The following is an 18,957-nucleotide window of genomic DNA, read 5'->3' as shown; positions in this document are numbered from 1 at the left end:
CTTAAGTGATCAAAGGGCCTGTAACAATTATTATCAATGTATGTTTCTATTACAGAAATAACCTGAAGATTACTGCCAATAAACTGAATAATAGAAAAGAGAAGAACACAAACCAGATATATAGGACAGGTAAATTTGATTCTGCTTTGTTGTGGCTTTAGTGTGCAAAAGAAGGAATTTATAGTGTGGGTGATGACAGATAGGCCGCCAAAAATGTTGGCCTACATGTCATAAAGCGCCCACGCTTACAGAGACTATAGTTCAGGTGGTTTCCCAATGCAGTTTCTCACGAACCCTTGTTTTATCAATGAACTTTCCCCCCTTAATTAAGCTGTACATCTTTCAAAGTGGTTTGTGTTTTACTTCTAAAATCTCCTTATTCTTTAGCGCTCTGTGAGTGTTTGGTCTGAAGGATGACAGAAGAAGTTTTGATACCGCTGAAATTGTGTGGCGGTAAAGGCAAGTGTAACAGTGTTACAGTATCACCATCACATATCAAGTTGGCAATGCGACAGTTCTACTACAAGGTAATGCAAGTTTTTTTTTTGGCTGCGATAACTAATTCTACCAGTAGGTGGCGACAATGCCACACGACTAGATATGCATTGGTCCTACTTAAGAGAAATTCTGTCCCTCAAACGCCTATTTATTTAAAGTAAACATAGTTAGATGTAATTTATATCGTATCTTGCATTTTCGTTTTGTTACGGAATGATTTTGTAGACATTTTCAGCAACAAAAACCTGAAGTTGTCACCTGACCGGATCTGTGATCGACTTATGAGGCTGTTTGTAGTTTTCTTGTCGCATGTCTGGTTTCACTTTTGAACGAGAAAAACGTCGCAGAAATCCCGGAACTACAAACAAAAGTGCTCTACTTGGATTGTACAGGGCTTTCAGGTAACACTTTAACTCCAGTTTCTGTTCATAGTGGTAGCAAATATGGTGTATGAGGTTGTTTCGGGGAAAGGTTTTCGTTAAAGGAACGAGGGCTGAGTTTGTCTTCTTGACAAAACTTTGTAACAGGCTGTGGAGGTAGCTCACGTCTTTAGCCTCTCAACGTGTTTTACTGTGGACAGTTTGTCTCCTGTGGTTAAAATAATATTTTGTCGCTTGTTGACATATGTTTTGCGGTTTGTACCTCGTTCAGCTTTGTCTTATTGTCACGTTTTAACAGGGATGGCCACCGCGCCACAGTCTTCACTTCAGATGAGATCGACTGATCTCATCAAAAAAGAGCCGCTGGCCTATGGAGGATTTGGAGAGGTTTACCTGTGCTACCATGTAACCCTCGGACAGGTGGTGTTGAAGACTATGTATACAGGCCCTCTTCGAAATGAGTAAGTTGTGTTTGTATGTGTTTGTGAATGGAGTATGCTGGGTATTCCCCTAAATGCTAACTGGTGTCATGTGCCACTGCAGGAAAGGCTCCCCACACAACACAGACTTTTATACGCTTTTACCTTTTTGACAGGACATAGGTATACTTAACGTTAACACATAATATTAAATGATATTTACTTTTGCCTGTGTAAATAATCATGTAAGCCTTGTTTGTAAGTCCATCCTCAGGCTGTGCCCTATGCAGAACCATGTTCTGATTTCTTGATACTTCCTTTAGAAACCAAAAAGAGGCACGTGAGTTCGTTTGAAAGCGGATGTTGGTCTTGCATCGGTTGTTAAGATCAGACGCATCAAAAACAACCTCTATTAATAGCCCTCCTCCTATTCTTTTCAGGTTTTTATTTCAGCCTTAGCATGGGAGTTCACATCCTATGTGTATTCCAAAGGATGCACCAATACTATTACCTACATTGAGGATACTTCTAGTTTTACAGGGAATATTACTGATCTAATACAAGGGTATACCGTGAACTCTTTTCCCCCTAAATTCAAAGACTGTTCACCAGAGTGTGGAACTCTAATTATGTAACATGAGTGCATGAATTTCTGTCGCACAGCTCGTCTGAATCATTGTTATTTTATATGACGTTCACAAAGACACGATATGTAAATAGTGATGGCTGATATATGATCTACTTTAAACAAGCACTAGCAGCATGTTAGATTTGTGCATCGTTACTGCCTGCATCTGAGCTTGTTATGTCCGTTGTTTGGCAGATTGTCACCATTTTTGCTCTACTTTCCAGGGAGAGTAAAAGGTCACTCTTGGAGGAGGGGAGCATCATGGCGAGCCTGAACCATGAGCGGGTGGTGAAGTTGCTGGGTGTGATCATGGAGGATAGAGACTGCTCACTAGTCATGGAACTCATCCCCAGAGGAAACCTGTTCGTTATGCTAGAGCAGGTCAGCAGGTTAAACATCCGTAGTCATGTCAAAATGAATGTTTGTAACATCAATAGTTTCACTTTGCTGCCTTAGATTAATCATATTGTAGTATTTTTATATGATTTAAGGGATAAATACGCTAAACTTTCCACATTTCTAGGTCACTGTTCCAATATCCATAAAGAGCAGAATCATCTTAGAGATTCTGGAAGCGATGGTTTACCTCACAGAGAGACGCGTCGTACACAAGGACATCAAGCCGGAGAACATTTTAGTGGACAAGGATTTTCACATCAAGGTACGCAGCACACTAAGACACCCATGACAGGTTTAGGTGTCTAACTGCATACATGTACCAGCAGCAGTTTCTCATCTGTGTTTTCTAGATTGCAGACCTGGGCCTGGCCACCTGCCAGACATGGAGCAAACTCACAAGAGAGGAGTCCCGCAGGAAGAGTCGTATGGGGGTGACAGCTGGGGCGAGGGGTGCCGGCACCCTGAGCTACATGGCCCCGGAGCACCTGGAGAGTATACACACACCCTCCACTGAGAAGTCTGACGTCTACAGCTTTGCTATTGTGGTTTGGGTCGTCCTCACAGGGGACGAGCCATATGCAAGTGAGTGAGAGACGGCGCTGTTTGAAATAATAACTGCCTGGTTTATTGTGTGATTTACTGGTTTACCGTAACTCCTTGTCTTTTCTCTGACTAGATGCCAGGAGTGAAGACCAAATGAGCCAGTGTGTCCGAAAGGGTGACAGACCAGCAGAGGACCTTATCCCAGACGACACACCTGCAGAGATAATTGAGCTCATGAAGAGGTGCTGGGATCACAATCCGATGCTACGGCCAACATTTAAAGGTGAGCTTTGGAGAGTAACATTCAATATAATTAAAATCACAGTTATTTAAAGTATGGTTTAAATATTTCGATCTTGTAGTCCCAAAAAGATTTGTTATACCTGTAATGAGGTGTTGCATGATTTGAACTGAAATTCAGGGTTTTGCCTTTACGCTCAGCCGTTTCTGGGTTTACCTCACTTGCTCCAATTTCAAGCTTTAGCCCTTTAAACAAATCAATTCTGCCACAGCACCGGGACGAAGCTCCGTCATCATGCAGCCTTTGCCATTTTACAAAGGACCAAGCAACGCCGGCGTAAAGCCGCCCCAGTGTGTGTTTTTATGTGTGTGGGGTGTAAACAAACAGCACATGCTTCACATACACACACAAACACACACACCGCTTTTCCAGCCTGCCGGCTCCGCTGTTTACACAGATGCCGTTACGCCTCTGTGACTACTAGAAGATGAGGCATAACAGTGGTGTAATAATCCCGCCTCTAACAGGCAGTGTAAAAGGGGCTTTAGTTGTGTGACCCCTGCAGTTTGATTATATGCTCCATCTTCTCATCCTTGTTCCCGTTCTTGCAGAGGCCTACAACATCTTCCTCCCTTTCTACACGGAAAAGCTTGAACCACTTGTAGAGGAAGATTTACACGAGCTGAGGGTAAATATATTTCCTTAAGGATTTGATGTGGCAGTCTTTGTTTGCCAGCGCAGTAAAGACTCTAAGATGTAGACTTCAAGAAATGTCAGATTAATACATATCCTCTTTATTTCACAACGTAACTACTTTATACAGGAATCATATGAAGGTCCAGATGACCTTGTTGAGAAGATGAAATCTTTATCAGTGGCCTATGAAAGTTTGTCCACAGGTGAGCACTGTTGGGAACAGCCTTGATATACTGTGCACATTGTATTACATTAGAAAGCTGGATAGTAGCTTCATAGCTTTAACCCCTCTTGTTACTTTGCAGATAGCCCTGCTCCTCTGGTGAGCTCAGACAGAAATATATCTGTTCCAGTGGAAGCCAGCATCGAGGACCTGCATGGCAACTTTGAGCCGTGTCACGGGTCTATTCAGGCAGATGCGAAGGGAGTCAGCAGCGCTTCAGCCCTGGAGGAGAAACTGGATCGGGAGTTTCAGTACCACAAATATGGTAGCTATAACTGCGAGAACCAGCCTGACGCTATGAACTACCACCAGCAAAACAACTCAAATCCTTTCCTGCAAAACCACTTCAGCGCTTCTGACCACGCCATACAGCAGCCAGAGCAAGACAGACCCTCTTATGCGTCTTCTGTCCATTCTTGGACAAAAGCTGAGCCGGTGCAGCCCACAAGCCAGGAAGAGGCCTTGTATCACCCGACCGCTGGTCTCTACGAGTCCATGAACTCTTCTGTTCCTTCTCCATCTTACCTTCCACATTCTTCCAGCACCCCTTCTCTACCACAGCTCAACCAGCAACACCCAAACTCCCACTATGACCGCCAGCAGTCCTGGCCAGTTTACCCAGTGTCTGATACCTCTGCTCCTGACGTCAATCCGGGGCGTCTTCTGGCCCCTTCCAAGAACAGCTCGGTGCAAGATCCAGGTGCATACAAGCATGTGTTTTTGATTAAATATTTCTTCTAGCAGTTGTTGCTTTAGATGCTTCCTTCATCTTTTACTGTCATGTATTGAAGAGACTGTTTATGTGTGTGTGTCGCTCCAGGATCTCTGTACATCCAGAATGCCAGCGGGATACAGATCGGGAGCAACAACATGATGAATATTAGAGGTTACGACTCCACCCAGAGTTTGTTGTCTCAAACTGCTAACGGCTCAGCTCTCTCTCGCATCAAAGAAGGCATTCAGAAATATGGTAACCCATAACATGTCTTTCACATAACAGATATGATGAGCCCAAGGGCGATCTTTAATTTCTTTTTTTTTATCCGACCAACAATCCAAAACTCAAAGACAACCAGTTTGCTATTCACAGGAAAACAATCAAATCCTTACATTTGAGTAGCTGAAATAAGAGCTCAAGTAGTTATTTATAAGCTTTAACACATTGCCCTAAAATATGTATCTCCTGTGTCATTCAGAGGACCATGCTGTGACTGAGGAGCACCTGGATCTGCTGAGGGAAAACATCGGGAACAAATGGAAGCGCTGTGCGCGGCGACTCGGTCTGACCGCTGTGGAAATAGAGACCATCGAGCACGACTGTTACCGTGACGGCCTGCCGGAGATGGTGCACCAGATGCTGGATCGTTGGAAAATGAAGGAGGGAAGTATCGGCTGCACGATTGGGAAGCTTTGTCGAGCTCTGGAAAACAACATAAAGGTAGATGTCATCCAGAAAATATTGGACACCTGCGGTACTTCATCTTAACTCTGATGAACTTTGGCAGATTTGCCTCTTTCAATCCAACTGACTTTGTGCCTGTGATGGCGACATTCTGGGTTCAACCAAAACCAAAAAGGAGTTCTTGTTTTGGTTTTGGTTGGCCTTGTGTTTGACATATTGTCTGTTTTAACAACTTATAGTATGAAGCAAAGAGTGTTTTATGTGTTGGTCAAAGCTAGAGCTCGACTGATATTAACAGCTGATGTGGGCCCGTCACAGATACATCAGTATTGGTGAATATGTTTCCAGGGCGCTGGTGTAGCTCACCTGGTAGAGCAGGCGCCCTACAAAGAGAGGCTACAGTCCTCGAGGCACTGATCGCAGACCCGACTCCCGGATCTGCCGATCATTCGGTGCATGTCATCCCCCACTCTCTACTCCCCTCACTTCCTGTCTCTCTTCAGCTGTCCTATCAAATAAAGACAGACAAAAAAACGATCTTTTTAAAGAATATATGTTTTTCCAATATGTGCAAATATGATTTTTTTTCACAGCACTAATGCAGAAAACAATACTTATAATAATGATTTAAAAATGGTGTCATCCTGTAGTTCGTCTAGCAAAGCAAGCTCCCGCTCCTATAGATGATAATACTCTTCGCACTGTCTGCAGCACATGTTGCAGAGGATCATGTCTGAGCAGACGGTGGCCCGCAATAGAATTAGCTGGTAGTTATTTGTTAGAGAAAGCAGCCTTCTGAGTACCTCTGGATAGTCAGTTCAAAATAGGTGAAGAAGAGATCTATTTTCATTCCACACATTACATATACTGTAATAGAAATCAGCCCCTACCTTGAAAATTAGTCAATTTCTTTACCTCTAAAATCGATATATCCGCCTCAAAAATCCCACATCAGTCTGGCTCTAGTCAAAGTCTTGAAAATAGTGTGTGGTAAACTCAGCAGCTCAATCCAGCTGCATCTCATGGTAACAACAGAGCTCGATAAGACTGTATATCCTGTGAAAAAGGACATTCTGGTTCTTGTTTTGATAAAAATGATCACTTGGTCATGACTTTTCTACAGTTTACTCGTTCTATTTGCAACTTCACATGACTGCATGACTTTCTCTACCAAACTTTTCTTTATAAGCAGTAGAAATAAAACATGGTCGGGGGTTTAGGTTCTTCTTGTGACATTTGAAAATCATTGTTTATCTTAATTAACTATCAAGAAATAATCACCTTAAAAATATCCTTCTTATTCCGCCACTTGGTGTGACGTATAGGTAAAATAAGTTTTGTTACAGAAACAATTTTCTTTCATACAAGCATTGCAAAGAAATATTTTTCCGTGTGATGTCATTAAAAAAAGGGTTTTACACGGTTACTGTAGCTTTGCCAAAATAATGAACTTTATTCAGGGACAATCAAAGAATGTGTCATAAACATTTATTGCAGCCCAACACAAAACACACAACAGATAAGGTCATTGAGTCTGGATGAAGCTGAGATAGTCATAATACAAGTGTATTATGTATCCAGCAGGGGTCAGTACATTTACAGTGTATAGTCATAAGTACTGACTCTGTGTCTGTCCATCTGAGACCTGCTGTAGATTATGTTTCCCATTCGCCCAAATGCCATTGAAAGAGCATGAATTACTAATTAGTGTTCATATGTGATTACTGAAAATCTGAACTTTTGAGCTGTACTTTATCAAGTATTTTGGACTTCTTTTTTCACCACCAAAGATACGTTGTGTTCATGTTTTGTTCAGTTTTATTGCTAAAAAGTTCTTACAGTAGTGATGTAGATTTTGCTTCATGATATAAGACTTCACATGCAGCATCACAAAAACCTTCATCAACCTGTTTTTCACTCGACACTTCCAAAACACTTGATCTACTGGAAAACCTTTTTTACATGTGAATAAACTGTGTGCACATGTGTTTATAAAAGTCAAGAGTAAATGTATGTGTTTCATATATTGCACCACACAACTTCAGCTTGCATTGTTATTCAGTCTGCCAGATCTTATTTGTTTAAGATATACATACTGACAAAAGGAAACATTGCTGTCTCCAAATACACAGGTAAACAGAATTTAACTATAACCGTTATTATTGAAACGACTGTGTTTTTAATCAACTTTTAACAGACCTTTTAATGGATTGCAGATGCAGTGATAGTGCAATTTTTCTGTTTGACAATCTTTTCACCAAACAAAAGAAAATAAATTTCCAGAAAATGTCCAGTTTCTTAAGAATGATTTGTACGTCTGTTTTCCATCTGAATGGCACACTGGTGATTGATAGATGAAATATTACAATTACTTTTGTTGACCAAACGCAGTAAGCCAACATGAATAATAATAAATCAACAAACGATACTTCAAAGAGACAAAATAGCAGCAGACCTTTTGAGACAGAAGTTTTCAATGACTGATTTGATCCAAAGTGATTGCCCTGGTAGTCATGGTAACTTTACACAATGGATTTACACATACAACACAAACAGACAACACAAACCTTATACTCCGTCTTAACTAAAGAATTTATCTTAACCTTTTTTGTTTAATTTTCTTCCCCTTTTTTTGTAGTAAAATAAACACACAAAATAAAGAAATATTCAATTCTCATTGCACACTTAAAGAATGACTTCTCATGACACAGGTAGAGAGACAATACTGTGCTCTGACATAATGACTATCGTGCATCAGCAGTGTTGTGTTCTACACTGTGTGTACATAGATAATTGAAAAAGCACCATAAAATATAGACCTGCAGTTGTCCAGTGTAAACAATACTCCGGCTGGCATAGTAAACAAAGGGTTAACAGTTCTTGACAGGAGATGGCTCTATAGAATCACTTTATGATTCATCAGTGACTGAAATACTTGTTTGCAGTGTGATTTCCGGAGGTTGAACTTTAGATTATGCTAACAGCAAATGAGTCATTGATTCTTTGAGCACTTAATGAGGTCCATTAGTATCTGCACAGCACAATAATATGTTGAAACTATAGAATGTCAGCTTTAATTTTAGGGTACAGTTAGCAATAAGCAATAACATTAGCCGTGTGTTTTGCTTTGCTTAATTAGATTATTAATAAAAAAAAAACAGGCCTGAAATCCAGAAGTAACTCTGCGAAATGCTTAACATATCATTTTGAAAGCCTGGGTATGAATATGAGTACTTCAGTCCTTTAAAGCCATACAATGTAAATCACTGTCAATCACATCTGATTAACCCCCTTCCACACAGCCCTAATGAATCACATCAGCTGTCATTGTCTATGTTATTTCAATCATGTAGATATATCAATTTGGAATCAAGTTTTCAGTGGCGATAAAGAGATTTATTTATCCATCTTGGCCAAGCTCATGCAAACTTGGAAGCACGCCTTCAAACCCTGCTTTGCTGAGGTAATACTCGTATAATAGATCTAGATGACGCTGCCATTAGTGCTTTATGATTGAGGTGATGTAAATAGAAATGTTAGTTGCATTTTAGGGGCGCATGAAGTGCAAATACTACCAAATCAACATACCGTAAAATTTGGTGTAAAAGACGCACATTTAATACTTTTTTTTTCATCTAAAAAGTGGGCTGTGTCCTATATACCGGTGCGACCATGTACCAATATAAAATGCAGAGAGAGGTATGTTATTGCCTTACGGTACTTTACCCAGATGATGGCGCTATAATCTAGGTAATTTGTCGGTTGCTAAGTGGTGACATCACATCTCCGCATTAAACTCTTTCCGGGTCCAAGCCACTACGTCTCCTATTTACAATATGCCGCAGTGCTGTTTGTTTTCCTCGCTGTTTTAAGCTAACTTGGTTGTTAACACAGACATGCTCTGTCATGATCGCCAGTGCAGCTGCCACCCTCGCAACAATCAACGTTACCGTAGGCTGCCAGCTACCGCTCGCTACAGCACCGACATGGCTAAAATGGTGTTTTTTGAATGTGCTTTAAATGACAACAAATCGAAATAGTGTTTTGGGGAAATAATTTGTATACATGTTTTTATTAATAAATAGCTACAGAAAACCTTTTTCCTTTTTCCTCTGGGTTACCCCCCAAAACACACTACGTCTTATATTCCGGTGCAACTTGTATTCTGAATTTTACGGGTTTAAAATACTTTGCAAATAAAAAAACTGTCTGAATTTAACATAAAAGCTTTTCTGACACATTAGTAAAAGTAAAGCACAGTGGGTGACAAAAATAAATAAGCAAACAATTTGCATATGGCACATTCCTGAACAAGATCATCACATCTGAAAGAACACAACCTGCAGAATATGTCCAGAGTTATTCTGTAAACAGACACGAAGAGACATTTCGGGGCCAAGCCACTTTCGCATGCCCTGGCACCATCTCTAGATTAATATGGAAGTTGTCTATTTCTGAAGTTCTTTTCGCACACATGGTGGCCAGCAGAGACTTCTTGTGCCCCCCGCTTTGAGTCTTCTGCTCATGTGTTTGGGGAACAGGACTGTCTTGATCCTTAGACGAGTCTCCGTTGACAGCCGGGTTAGTAACACCGCACATTTGAGGGTAGTGTCTGAAGCATTCAAAGGCATCCTTGCACTTCTCACAGCTGTGGTCCTTTAACGCTTCCATTGGAGGTTGAGCAGAGGGGAATCGGTTGGTCTGTCTGTGGATTGTGCGAAGTCTGACCCTGATCTCTGGCTTGGAGCAGCACTTAGGAGGTCCCTCGGAGCAACGGCAGCCCTTCAGGCAGCTGTAGCATAGGGTGGTCAGGTCCCTGCGCATTACCCTGCGGAAGTTCGGCCTCAGCATTAAGTAGATGATCGGGTTGTAGATGGTGGAGGACTTGGCAAACAAGGCTGGCAAGGCAAACGCCAGAGGAGGGATGTTCTCAATGTGTCCAAAGGCCGCCCACATGGAAACCACGGCATATGGACTCCATGCAGCAAAGAATCCGATGCAGACAGCAACACTTAGCTAGCAGGAAAAAGAGCACATGGGAAAAAAGTGTCAGTGATATACTACCCAAGAAAACACCAAAAGCATGTGTAGAACATCACTACATACTTTCAACCCAAAGCTCCCTAGTTTAAATCGTCAATTTCCTGGGGACTATTTTCAACTCTTAATATTTGGTCTTAATATTTAGTCATTATTTACAGCAGCAGGATGATATATGTGGAACTAACCCAAAATAAATCCCAGTGCAACAGTGTAGCTCAATAATGGGTTTCTAAAGGCCAACAATGGAGGTCCATGGCATAGACATAAAAGCTATGTCTGCATTTTGGCTAGCCAAATGATACCTGTTAGTCGGATCAATTCAGTGTTTATTTTGATCTTTCTGTTGTTTTTCATGATAATAAGGAAAATATATAATATCACCAGGCTCATTCTTTAAACGCAAAAAAAAGCCCGAAAGGTTAGGACGTTTTCACATAAGGTACAATTGCTTCGTACCGTACCCGAGTACACTTGTGGTAGGACTCCGGAGCAGAAGGTGGCAGTAATGCACCTCAAAAACATGGAGAAGAAGAAGAGTATCATCAACTACCTAACATTGTTTATGTTGTCGTTCCAGTGTCGGAAACCTTCTCACTATGCCTGCTATTATTCATATTTTCTATCAAAATCACAAATCTCAAGAACGACCCTCTCACCTACATTCCTACGGTATGCCCGTGCAGTTCAGAGGATGAGATCGGCGGTGCTGTGCGTATACGTGGATTTCGGAGGAGACATTATAAAAAGCAGTCCACTTCTGCGGTTTGGTACAGTCGCTTTTCACACCTGATGCGTACTGTCCCCAAGTGCACATGAACCGTACCCGAGACCACCTTTTCAAGTGGACGATGAACCGTGCCCGAGTCTCTAATGTGAAAGCCCCCTTAATTAACCAACACCAGCATCATTCAGATGCTTTATGGTGTAAAATGCATTTTTGCAAGGCCTTTTTTTTTGTATGAATCTGTTATTTGAAAAGGAGGTTATGATGATTACCATTTATCAGCAAAGGCAACAGAAGCAGTACCCATCATCCATCACAGTACAGCCAGAGCCAATTCCTACTAATGAAAAGCTGCATCACTGGAGGACCTTTTGAGGTCGCAGCCAATTTCTACAACAAATGGATGAGTGAGGAGCTCTCCAGAGGACTCTTGTCTCTGAGGAAGTGCTTTGATAATTTACCCCACTACCCCACCAACATGTGTACACATTTGCATAACCACGTTGTGTCAGTTTGGTTTTAATTGATCAGCATGCAGTAGAGAGGTGCTTTAGATTAGGGTTGTCAAAAGAGGTTCAGAGAGTGAAAAGAGAAGAAGCGAAACAGGAATACACTGCTCACAAATGTCTTTCTTGATAGAAGGATTCCTTTGAGAACATGTTGTTTCAAAGTCTGTACTCCGAATTTAGACTGTAGCTGGAATGATTCCCCTGGCAGGATGCAGGTTACAGCTCGTGTTTGTCTTTTCCTCTTACCTTAACAATTATTGTCTGGATGCTGCTCATGTGGGTTTGCCTCGGCGCATGCTGCTCCATGTTCTTACGGGATGCATGCACTGTGACCAGAATACCTGTGTAGGATACTACAATAACACAGCATGGAAGGATGTAGCAGAAGATGAACAGTGCCACGGTGAATGAGCGTGCTGTGGCGTGCTGATTGGACAGGCGCCAGTCAATGCAACAGGCCGTGCCATAAGGCTCAGGTCCATATTTCCCCCAGTGGGCCAGTGGGGAGCAGGCAAACAGCAGGGCATAGATCCAAGCGCAGGCAATGAGCAATCGGCCGTGAGCCGAGTTAAACCTGTTCCCTGTGAAAACACATCAAATCTATTTTGTATTATTTCTGCAGTTAGAAGATTCTGGTACAATTATTTATTATTGATTGCCATAAAAGTTTTAATTTTTGCTACAAATAATAAGGTGACAGAAATGAGTGGAACCAGATTTTGGTGACGCAAGTTCTCAGCACTACAGGGGCACACAGCCAGGCCTGAAGGAAAACAGGCCTGTAGTTTTCCTGCTGGGTTTGGCCCCTTGCCCCCCAGAGCTGACCCCACTGAAACCCCAGCTTAAGCCTCAAAGGTAGGCACTACCTGATACCCAACATCCCTCTCACTCCTCTCCCATCTCCACTGTGTCTTGCTCACCCCTGGTGTGAGAGTCCTGGTAAAAGGCACTTTAACGTGAACAATACTTTCTGTCGTCAAACTCTGCCATCATTCCTAAATGAGCCCCCAACTGCCCACAGGCTATGCTAGCAAGAGCTGACAACACAAATACCCCTTTCCCACTGAAAGACCTGTTTATAGATGCTGAATGTCTCTTTTCCCATTGCCAGTGGAGTATACTGCTTTTGGTCTCTTTTCTGCTGCGTCACCGTTCTGACATCACAAACGCGCCGGAGACAGGGTTAGGTTACGGTGGTTAGGTCTTTATTGTATCTATTACTCATTCAGTCTGTTTATCAAACTCGGCGCCGACAAATTTGGAACGATGTTCGAGCGCTGCTTGGACGGAGACGGGCGGAATTTCTAGCTGAGATGACCAGAAGTCGCAGAAGTTACCGACAGAGCGTAGCATCGCGCTGGAAAGGGGGCAAAGATTGCGTTCCCATCAATGCCGATCGGAGCCGAGGCGATAATTACCCGGGTCTACTGCAGAGTCATTTGACCCGGGTCTGAATGCCGATTGAAGCCTAAGACTACGACTAAGCAAAAAAGCCGGGTGTTAGCGGGTTTTTTGACCAATGGGAAAAGGGCTAAATACTCCCATGATGCTCAGAGCGCCCGGAGTGGGCAAAAAACAATTCTCCATAAAATATTATGTAAATTCAGCAAATCAGAGACTGAAGTTTTGTGGGGTTTTGTACAAGTCATACAGTTGTATTTTTTGCTGTGTCGTCAGTTAATTTGCATCGTTTCTGAGTATGCTGCTGGTTTCTCCTAATGGAATTCTTACGGGCCTTTGCAGCCCGTTTGCCCTTATCGGCTGCCATGGCATTCCCCTCTTCACAAGAAGTACTTACTCCATTTTCACTGAATGTCAGATTCTTCAAGGCTGGATGAAGTTTTCCCTTTTTGAAAGAACATGATGTAACTCAAGAAAAGAATCATAGTGTCTTAGTGTTGGATTGTTTCAGACTGCATTCAGTTTTCTTTCCTTACAAAATACAAATTACAAGAGCTCTCACGACCAAAGTGAGAAAAACTCATAAGCTATGTCAATCGATCGACCGGCTTCAGAGGTTGGAGCGTGTTATCTAAACGACTTGGCTCACAATACTAGATGGTGTAGGTCGCTTCTAATGGCTTCATGGGCAGCATGCATGTCGTTCTTGCTTCTCCCTACCTTTAGGATCAAAGAAAGATGATCTCTGATTGAGCGTCCCTGATGGATTCTCCCTCCAGGAGATGTATTACGGTTATTCTTCTCGGCTTGACACATCAACGTACAAAGGATCAAAGGATGGAGGAAGGTCACCAGGGTTTTCACCTGTGGCCTGGACATGTTCCAGTCAGATGCAACCTCGTCAATATTTTGTAACTGCAGATATAAAGACAAGTTCGAGAATCGCCTTTTTGCATGACGAGAAGCAGCTTGACGGTTGTATCCATTTGTGTGAGTGCTAAGGGAACACAGGCGATTACCTGGATTGATGATTGATTAGCTAGCTCAGGTAAGAGTAGATTAGTGGCTGCAGGTTGAGCAGGTGAAAGATAAGGCCTTAGAAGCAGGAAGACGGGACTGAATGATGAGCCATGTGACGTCATCCCAAAATACACTCTGACATTTTGACCATCAGAAAGTCGTAATGGAGTAAGTGCTTTTGTTAATGTGCAGGGGGTGAAATACCAGAATGAGATATTAAGATACATGGGAGCATATATTTTTGTGGAACCACATGTCAAAGATAATCTAGAATAGCTGATCAATTGGCAAAACAAATCACATACATTTTCTGTAACGAAGTGCCTCTTACGGAAAGTTCTGCTCAGAAACCCTTATGTGACACATCCTGGGAAGACACGATTTCTCGAGTTCAACTAAAGGCCCCATTGCACTGCATTAACCAACATCACAAGTAATTCTCATTGAGTGCAGCCCGTGGACTCGTCAGTCTTCAAAGAAAGGCTAATGTGCAGCGCTTCGTGGCGGGATTATCATTTCGTTTCCTTCCACAGATAAATCAACAATCAGCCACTTAGGGATGTGATGGTTAATCCCTTTGTCATTTCAGTGGGCAAAAATAGCTTCTTTGAAGACTTACCATAGAGCGGATAACATACTTTTACAAAGCACACCATGCTTAGGAGGGTAAGCGTGGTCAGACTGCAGATGCCAAACAACATGCCACAGAAAGCGTATATGGAGCACACTGTTTTCCCATACAGCCACCTGCGTGGGAGGGCGAGGGGGTGTGAGAAAGTGGAAGAGGACAGTGCAAAGCAGAGACAGAAAGATCAATGAGGGAGAGGGTGAGAAAGGGGAAAGAAGATACTAGCATGAGCTTGACACCCAATATCCATAAACTCACAAGCAATCACACTGCTAACCAAATATATAGTCAAATAAAATATGAAATGGAGTCTGATTTAAAAACAATCTCCCCTATAGCACATGAAAGTTTTCCATTTCCTGGTAGTGCGAAAAAACGACCTTGTCTTTGTTTGCTGGATTAGATGCCAAGTGTTGTACCTGTGGTAGAGGCTCGAAGTTATTGCCATGGGGTAAAGGGATAGAGTCAGGCCCAGGTCACTAACAGCTAGGTTGATGATGAAGTACTCTGCAGGTTTCAGGAGGTGCTTTTTCTTGTAGGAGACATACAGTAACGTGCTGTTTCCAAACACTGAACACACTCCTGCAGGAAAACAAGAACAAAACCCCTGAACATGAATGATTGTTGATTGTGAGCCACAAGGCCGGTGATCGACGAACTTGTCAGAATCAGACTTTGTGTTTTAATCACTAGTTGAGAAATGAACCTTAATGCAACAGGGCGATTATTTTTAAATGACCACAATGCCAGGAGAGCTAGAGTATAAATAGGTGACTTTTCATATGCCAGCAGTCTCGTGAGTAAAACGGTGGTTATCTAATCACCCGTAGTGCCATTCTACGGAGGCCCTAAGCAGACATGCATCCATACATTTTAACTTACTCTGTTTTTCTGTGATAACTAATTAATTTTCTAGGGATAGACTGATTATCGGCATTTTGACGCATATCGGCATCAGCCTTTTTTTTTTTTTTTAATCCGACCACCGATAAGAGATCAATTTAAAACTGGGTTATTTTGGCTCAGATGCATATGCTTAAAGGCATTTAAACAAAGTTAAGTGTTGGAGTTTGTATTATTCAAAATTTTGACGCCAATATTTTCACTTTTACTGCAAATGAATATCGGCTTCAAATATCGGTTATCGGCCTCCTTGACTACTAATAATCAGTATCGGTATTGGCCCTGAAAAAAACATATCGGTCTATCTCTAGTCATTTCCAGCTGTTTTCTCGAGATCTCGAATTATTATTCTCTTTCTCTCGATATAACAACCCTGCACCACCGTAACGTCAGATAATCATAACTGCAAAAGCACAAAACAAACATAGAAATAGGCGTAACTTACGGCATTAGTGTGGGCAATGGCAGCATGGCATGTTGTCGTCTGTAATATTAAAGCGACCGGACTGTTGTTTTGTTTTCTAGATCGCCAGAAAACTTTCCAGTTATCATGAAAAAACAAGCTTTATTATCAAAAAAATTACTACTACTACTGGAGTATGTAGAATGTATGCATGTCCGCTTAGGGCTTCCGTACGATCCAATGCTAGGTGATCCCTAATTCGGGTCGCAGTTAAAGCATAACACAGGGACAACGTCACAGGTCACAAACAAGTTAAATAGCGGCAAAAACTCAATCACAATGGCGTCATGCTGTTACCACTCTAGAGCCAAATGAGCAACCAGGAAATAATCATTAAAGAAGGACATCAACAGTTTCTAACAGTGTGCAGCACACGACAGCATTACATGTAAGGATTCTCCAGTAATGCCGCCTAAATCAAAGACTGATATGAAAGTTTTCAGACCCTTATGTGCTACAAACACAGATAGGCCTACAGCGTAAGCACTAGCAGCCGTACAACATGAAAGCAATACACACAGCTGCTATCATGCAGGTGGAAGTGGAGTGCCTATAACTTAGTAACACAGTCAGATATACTAAGTAAATGTGCTCCCAGGCTTCACAGCGGGATCTCTCGCTTCATGCTGTTACTCATTTCACCCTGAGCAGAAGGAGTAGAAAACTCATAATTGACAGCATCATACGTGTGTTTCACTCCTTATTGTCTGTTTAGGAATTAAATAAGGGACCAAGTGGGTTTGAATTTCTGAAGGTTTACTCACCGAATATGGAGTAGACCACCGCCACTGTTATATCCAGTGATACAGGTATGTTGGAGTGATATGCAAGGTCTTCTAACAGCGCCATCTAAAGAGTGATGAAACAACAAATTACAATACAAATCATTTAACACTGCAGGCTGCAGCCTGAGTCTGAGTTTGTAGAAGTGACTTCACGGCGTCAGTGATGAGACTTAATGGAACACATAACACCTGTACTGAAACATCTTCCAGTCCAGCACAGAATCGACTTTAAAGTACTCCTTGTTTACAAAGCTTTAAATGGCACCCCAATATCTCTCTACAGCCCAGTCAGATCCCTCAGATCACCCGGTATCCTGCATGCACCTAACATTAAAACCAAACCAGGTGAAGGTGCGTTTAGTCACTGTGGTGCCGATTAACATGAGAAATATGAGGTTATAACCTTATATGTAATTATTCTCTTTAATTGTGACCTTTCAGGTACACACTGAAAAAAGATTCTCGTGGAGATATGTGAAAGTAGGTTTATAGCTTTAAGCTTTGATCCAGTGACGGTAAGAAACCTTTTCAACACAGATACATATGCATGTTCTTAGGCTTCCCATGTGATCGCATCATTAACGTTGATCCATTCCCATGTTTTTATTCTGCTTCAGAAGTCAGAAAGTGACTGACAGACATAGATCAATGGATGACATGAGGGTCAATTACCAATTGGTTTAATTATAGGCAAACACCTCTCCACATCCTAATGTGCTCTTCCTGTGGTTAACCGCATTACTGAATTATCATAAACCTGAATTCTTCTGGTATTTGTGTGCTCTTATCTGAATTCACATCCTGGCATTTGTCGTTCTTTTATTAGAAAGTTTAGAAACCATGTTTTGCTGCACATAAGTATTCAGACTACAAACTTTTATAGAGTTAATACTTAAGCACTATAAGAACTTTTTTAAAACTTGACTTATACATGCGCACACTAAGTATTCACGACATGTTATTATTAAGATACATGCCTGCATTAGGGCTTTTCTGTATCGTCTCTATCGTGATGTCACAAAACCAGCAGCCGAACTGCTTTACGGCGATTTTTACGATAGCACTTGAAGTTCTAAGCCTTGCACGTGGAAGTGAACCTGGAGCGAACCATAGAGGGAAACGGAAACTCAGCACTCTTATTTGTCAAGTATTTAATTCACACAGGATTATCAAAAAAATAGGCTTTACTATGTGTTTATTTCATATAGACGACTTATTTGTTAAATTACCAGAAAACATACATCGTTATCGAGGTATGAAAAATCCTTTATTGTGATATAGGATTTTGGCCGTATCGCCCAGCCCTAGCCGGTGTTATCCCTCACAATGCACAATTGTCCACAGCTCATTCAGAAAAGTCTCCTTTATAATGCAATACTTGAATTAATCCAACATTGAACTATATACAGAAGAATTTGTGACAAGGTTTATTCTATGCTATTGTCATTCAACAACTGACATGTCTGTGTGCATGCTTGTGTTATTTTCTGACTCAGTCCACCTGTTGCTCCTCTTATTGTCTCTCTACACTCAAAGCTTCACTAGTGACACTGCAGTGCCTTGCTAGACAAACTCTTCCTTATGCACATGACATGCGTCATGGGGTTTTTTGGTTTGTCAAGTGTGACAAACACAAGTGAAACTAAAACAGACAGTAAGAATTAAAAGTCTTCTAAAACATTCTTCTCACTTTTTTTTTCCACTTTTCACGCTTAAGTTGTGAAAATAAATGTTTCGACTTGTTAGCTTAGGGGCATAACTTTAAGAAGACTTCTAATGTTTAAGGTAAAATAAATAGAAATGTGATATGGGTGTGTTTGCTGTGGGCTCCAAGTCCTCCTCTTGTGATCACCCCTGCTTATAGTAGACTGACAATACAGACACTTATAATTCTTCTTTTTATTTATTTATTTACTTTTTGTATCTACCACTGTCTCAACCTTGGTGCTCCACTGTTTTTTTTTCTTCTGTGTCACTATCTTTATGTAGCATTTTGGGTCTAGAAATCGCTTTATAAATATATGAATTTATTCTAACAATTATTATACTGCA

At 41.5% G+C, this 18,957-nt stretch overlaps 2 protein-coding genes across 2 annotated transcripts; one reads left to right on the top strand and one right to left on the bottom strand.

The window, feature by feature from the left end:
• Positions 1 to 824: 824 nt before the first annotated feature.
• Positions 825 to 7,706, top strand: ripk1l (receptor (TNFRSF)-interacting serine-threonine kinase 1, like). The gene is made up of 11 exons (XM_069685028.1): positions 825 to 899; positions 1,177 to 1,339; positions 2,150 to 2,306; positions 2,449 to 2,586; positions 2,675 to 2,906; positions 3,001 to 3,150; positions 3,720 to 3,796; positions 3,932 to 4,007; positions 4,110 to 4,727; positions 4,848 to 4,997; positions 5,224 to 7,706. Exons 2-11 carry the CDS (start codon positions 1,179 to 1,181, stop codon positions 5,511 to 5,513), a joined length of 2,049 nt encoding a protein of 682 aa, XP_069541129.1. The 5' UTR covers positions 825 to 899; positions 1,177 to 1,178; the 3' UTR covers positions 5,514 to 7,706.
• A 2,082-nt stretch (positions 7,707 to 9,788) lies between these two features.
• On the bottom strand, positions 9,789 to 16,969 carry opn7a (opsin 7, group member a). Its single transcript, XM_069684246.1, has 5 exons — positions 16,885 to 16,969; positions 15,174 to 15,336; positions 14,746 to 14,873; positions 11,952 to 12,286; positions 9,789 to 10,445 (listed from the first exon to the last, which is right to left on the bottom strand). The coding sequence occupies exons 1-5, from the start codon at positions 16,967 to 16,969 to the stop codon at positions 9,789 to 9,791; spliced, it is 1,368 nt and encodes a 455-aa protein (XP_069540347.1).
• Between the last annotated feature and the right edge of the window lie 1,988 nt (positions 16,970 to 18,957).

Source organism: Semicossyphus pulcher, unplaced genomic scaffold, assembly GCF_022749685.1.
Source record: "Semicossyphus pulcher isolate SPU_LCO1_2020_fin unplaced genomic scaffold, fSemPul1.0.p SCAF_7, whole genome shotgun sequence".
NCBI lineage: Eukaryota > Metazoa > Chordata > Actinopteri > Labriformes > Labridae > Semicossyphus > Semicossyphus pulcher.
The sequence above is the reverse complement of the archived record's forward strand: the minus strand, read 5'-3'. Positions and strand labels throughout refer to the sequence as shown.

Bases quoted from the DNA above. Each gene is read 5' to 3' on its own strand.
- opn7a (XM_069684246.1), bottom strand. From the start codon at position 16,969: ATGGCGCTGTTAGAAGACCTTGCATATCACTCCAACATACCTGTATCA. The intron at 15,337-16,884 runs GTGAGTAAACCT...GTTTTCCTGCAG, and splicing joins GGTGGTCTACTCCATATTCG to GAGTGTGTTCAGTGTTTGGA. The intron at 12,287-14,745 runs GTAAGTCTTCAA...GTGTTTTCACAG, and splicing joins AGTATGTTATCCGCTCTATG to GGAACAGGTTTAACTCGGCT.
- ripk1l (XM_069685028.1), top strand. From the start codon at position 1,179: ATGGCCACCGCGCCACAGTCTTCACTTCAGATGAGATCGACTGATCTC. The intron at 2,587-2,674 runs GTACGCAGCACA...TGTGTTTTCTAG, and splicing joins ACAAGGATTTTCACATCAAG to ATTGCAGACCTGGGCCTGGC. The intron at 4,728-4,847 runs GTGCATACAAGC...GTGTCGCTCCAG, and splicing joins CAGCTCGGTGCAAGATCCAG to GATCTCTGTACATCCAGAAT.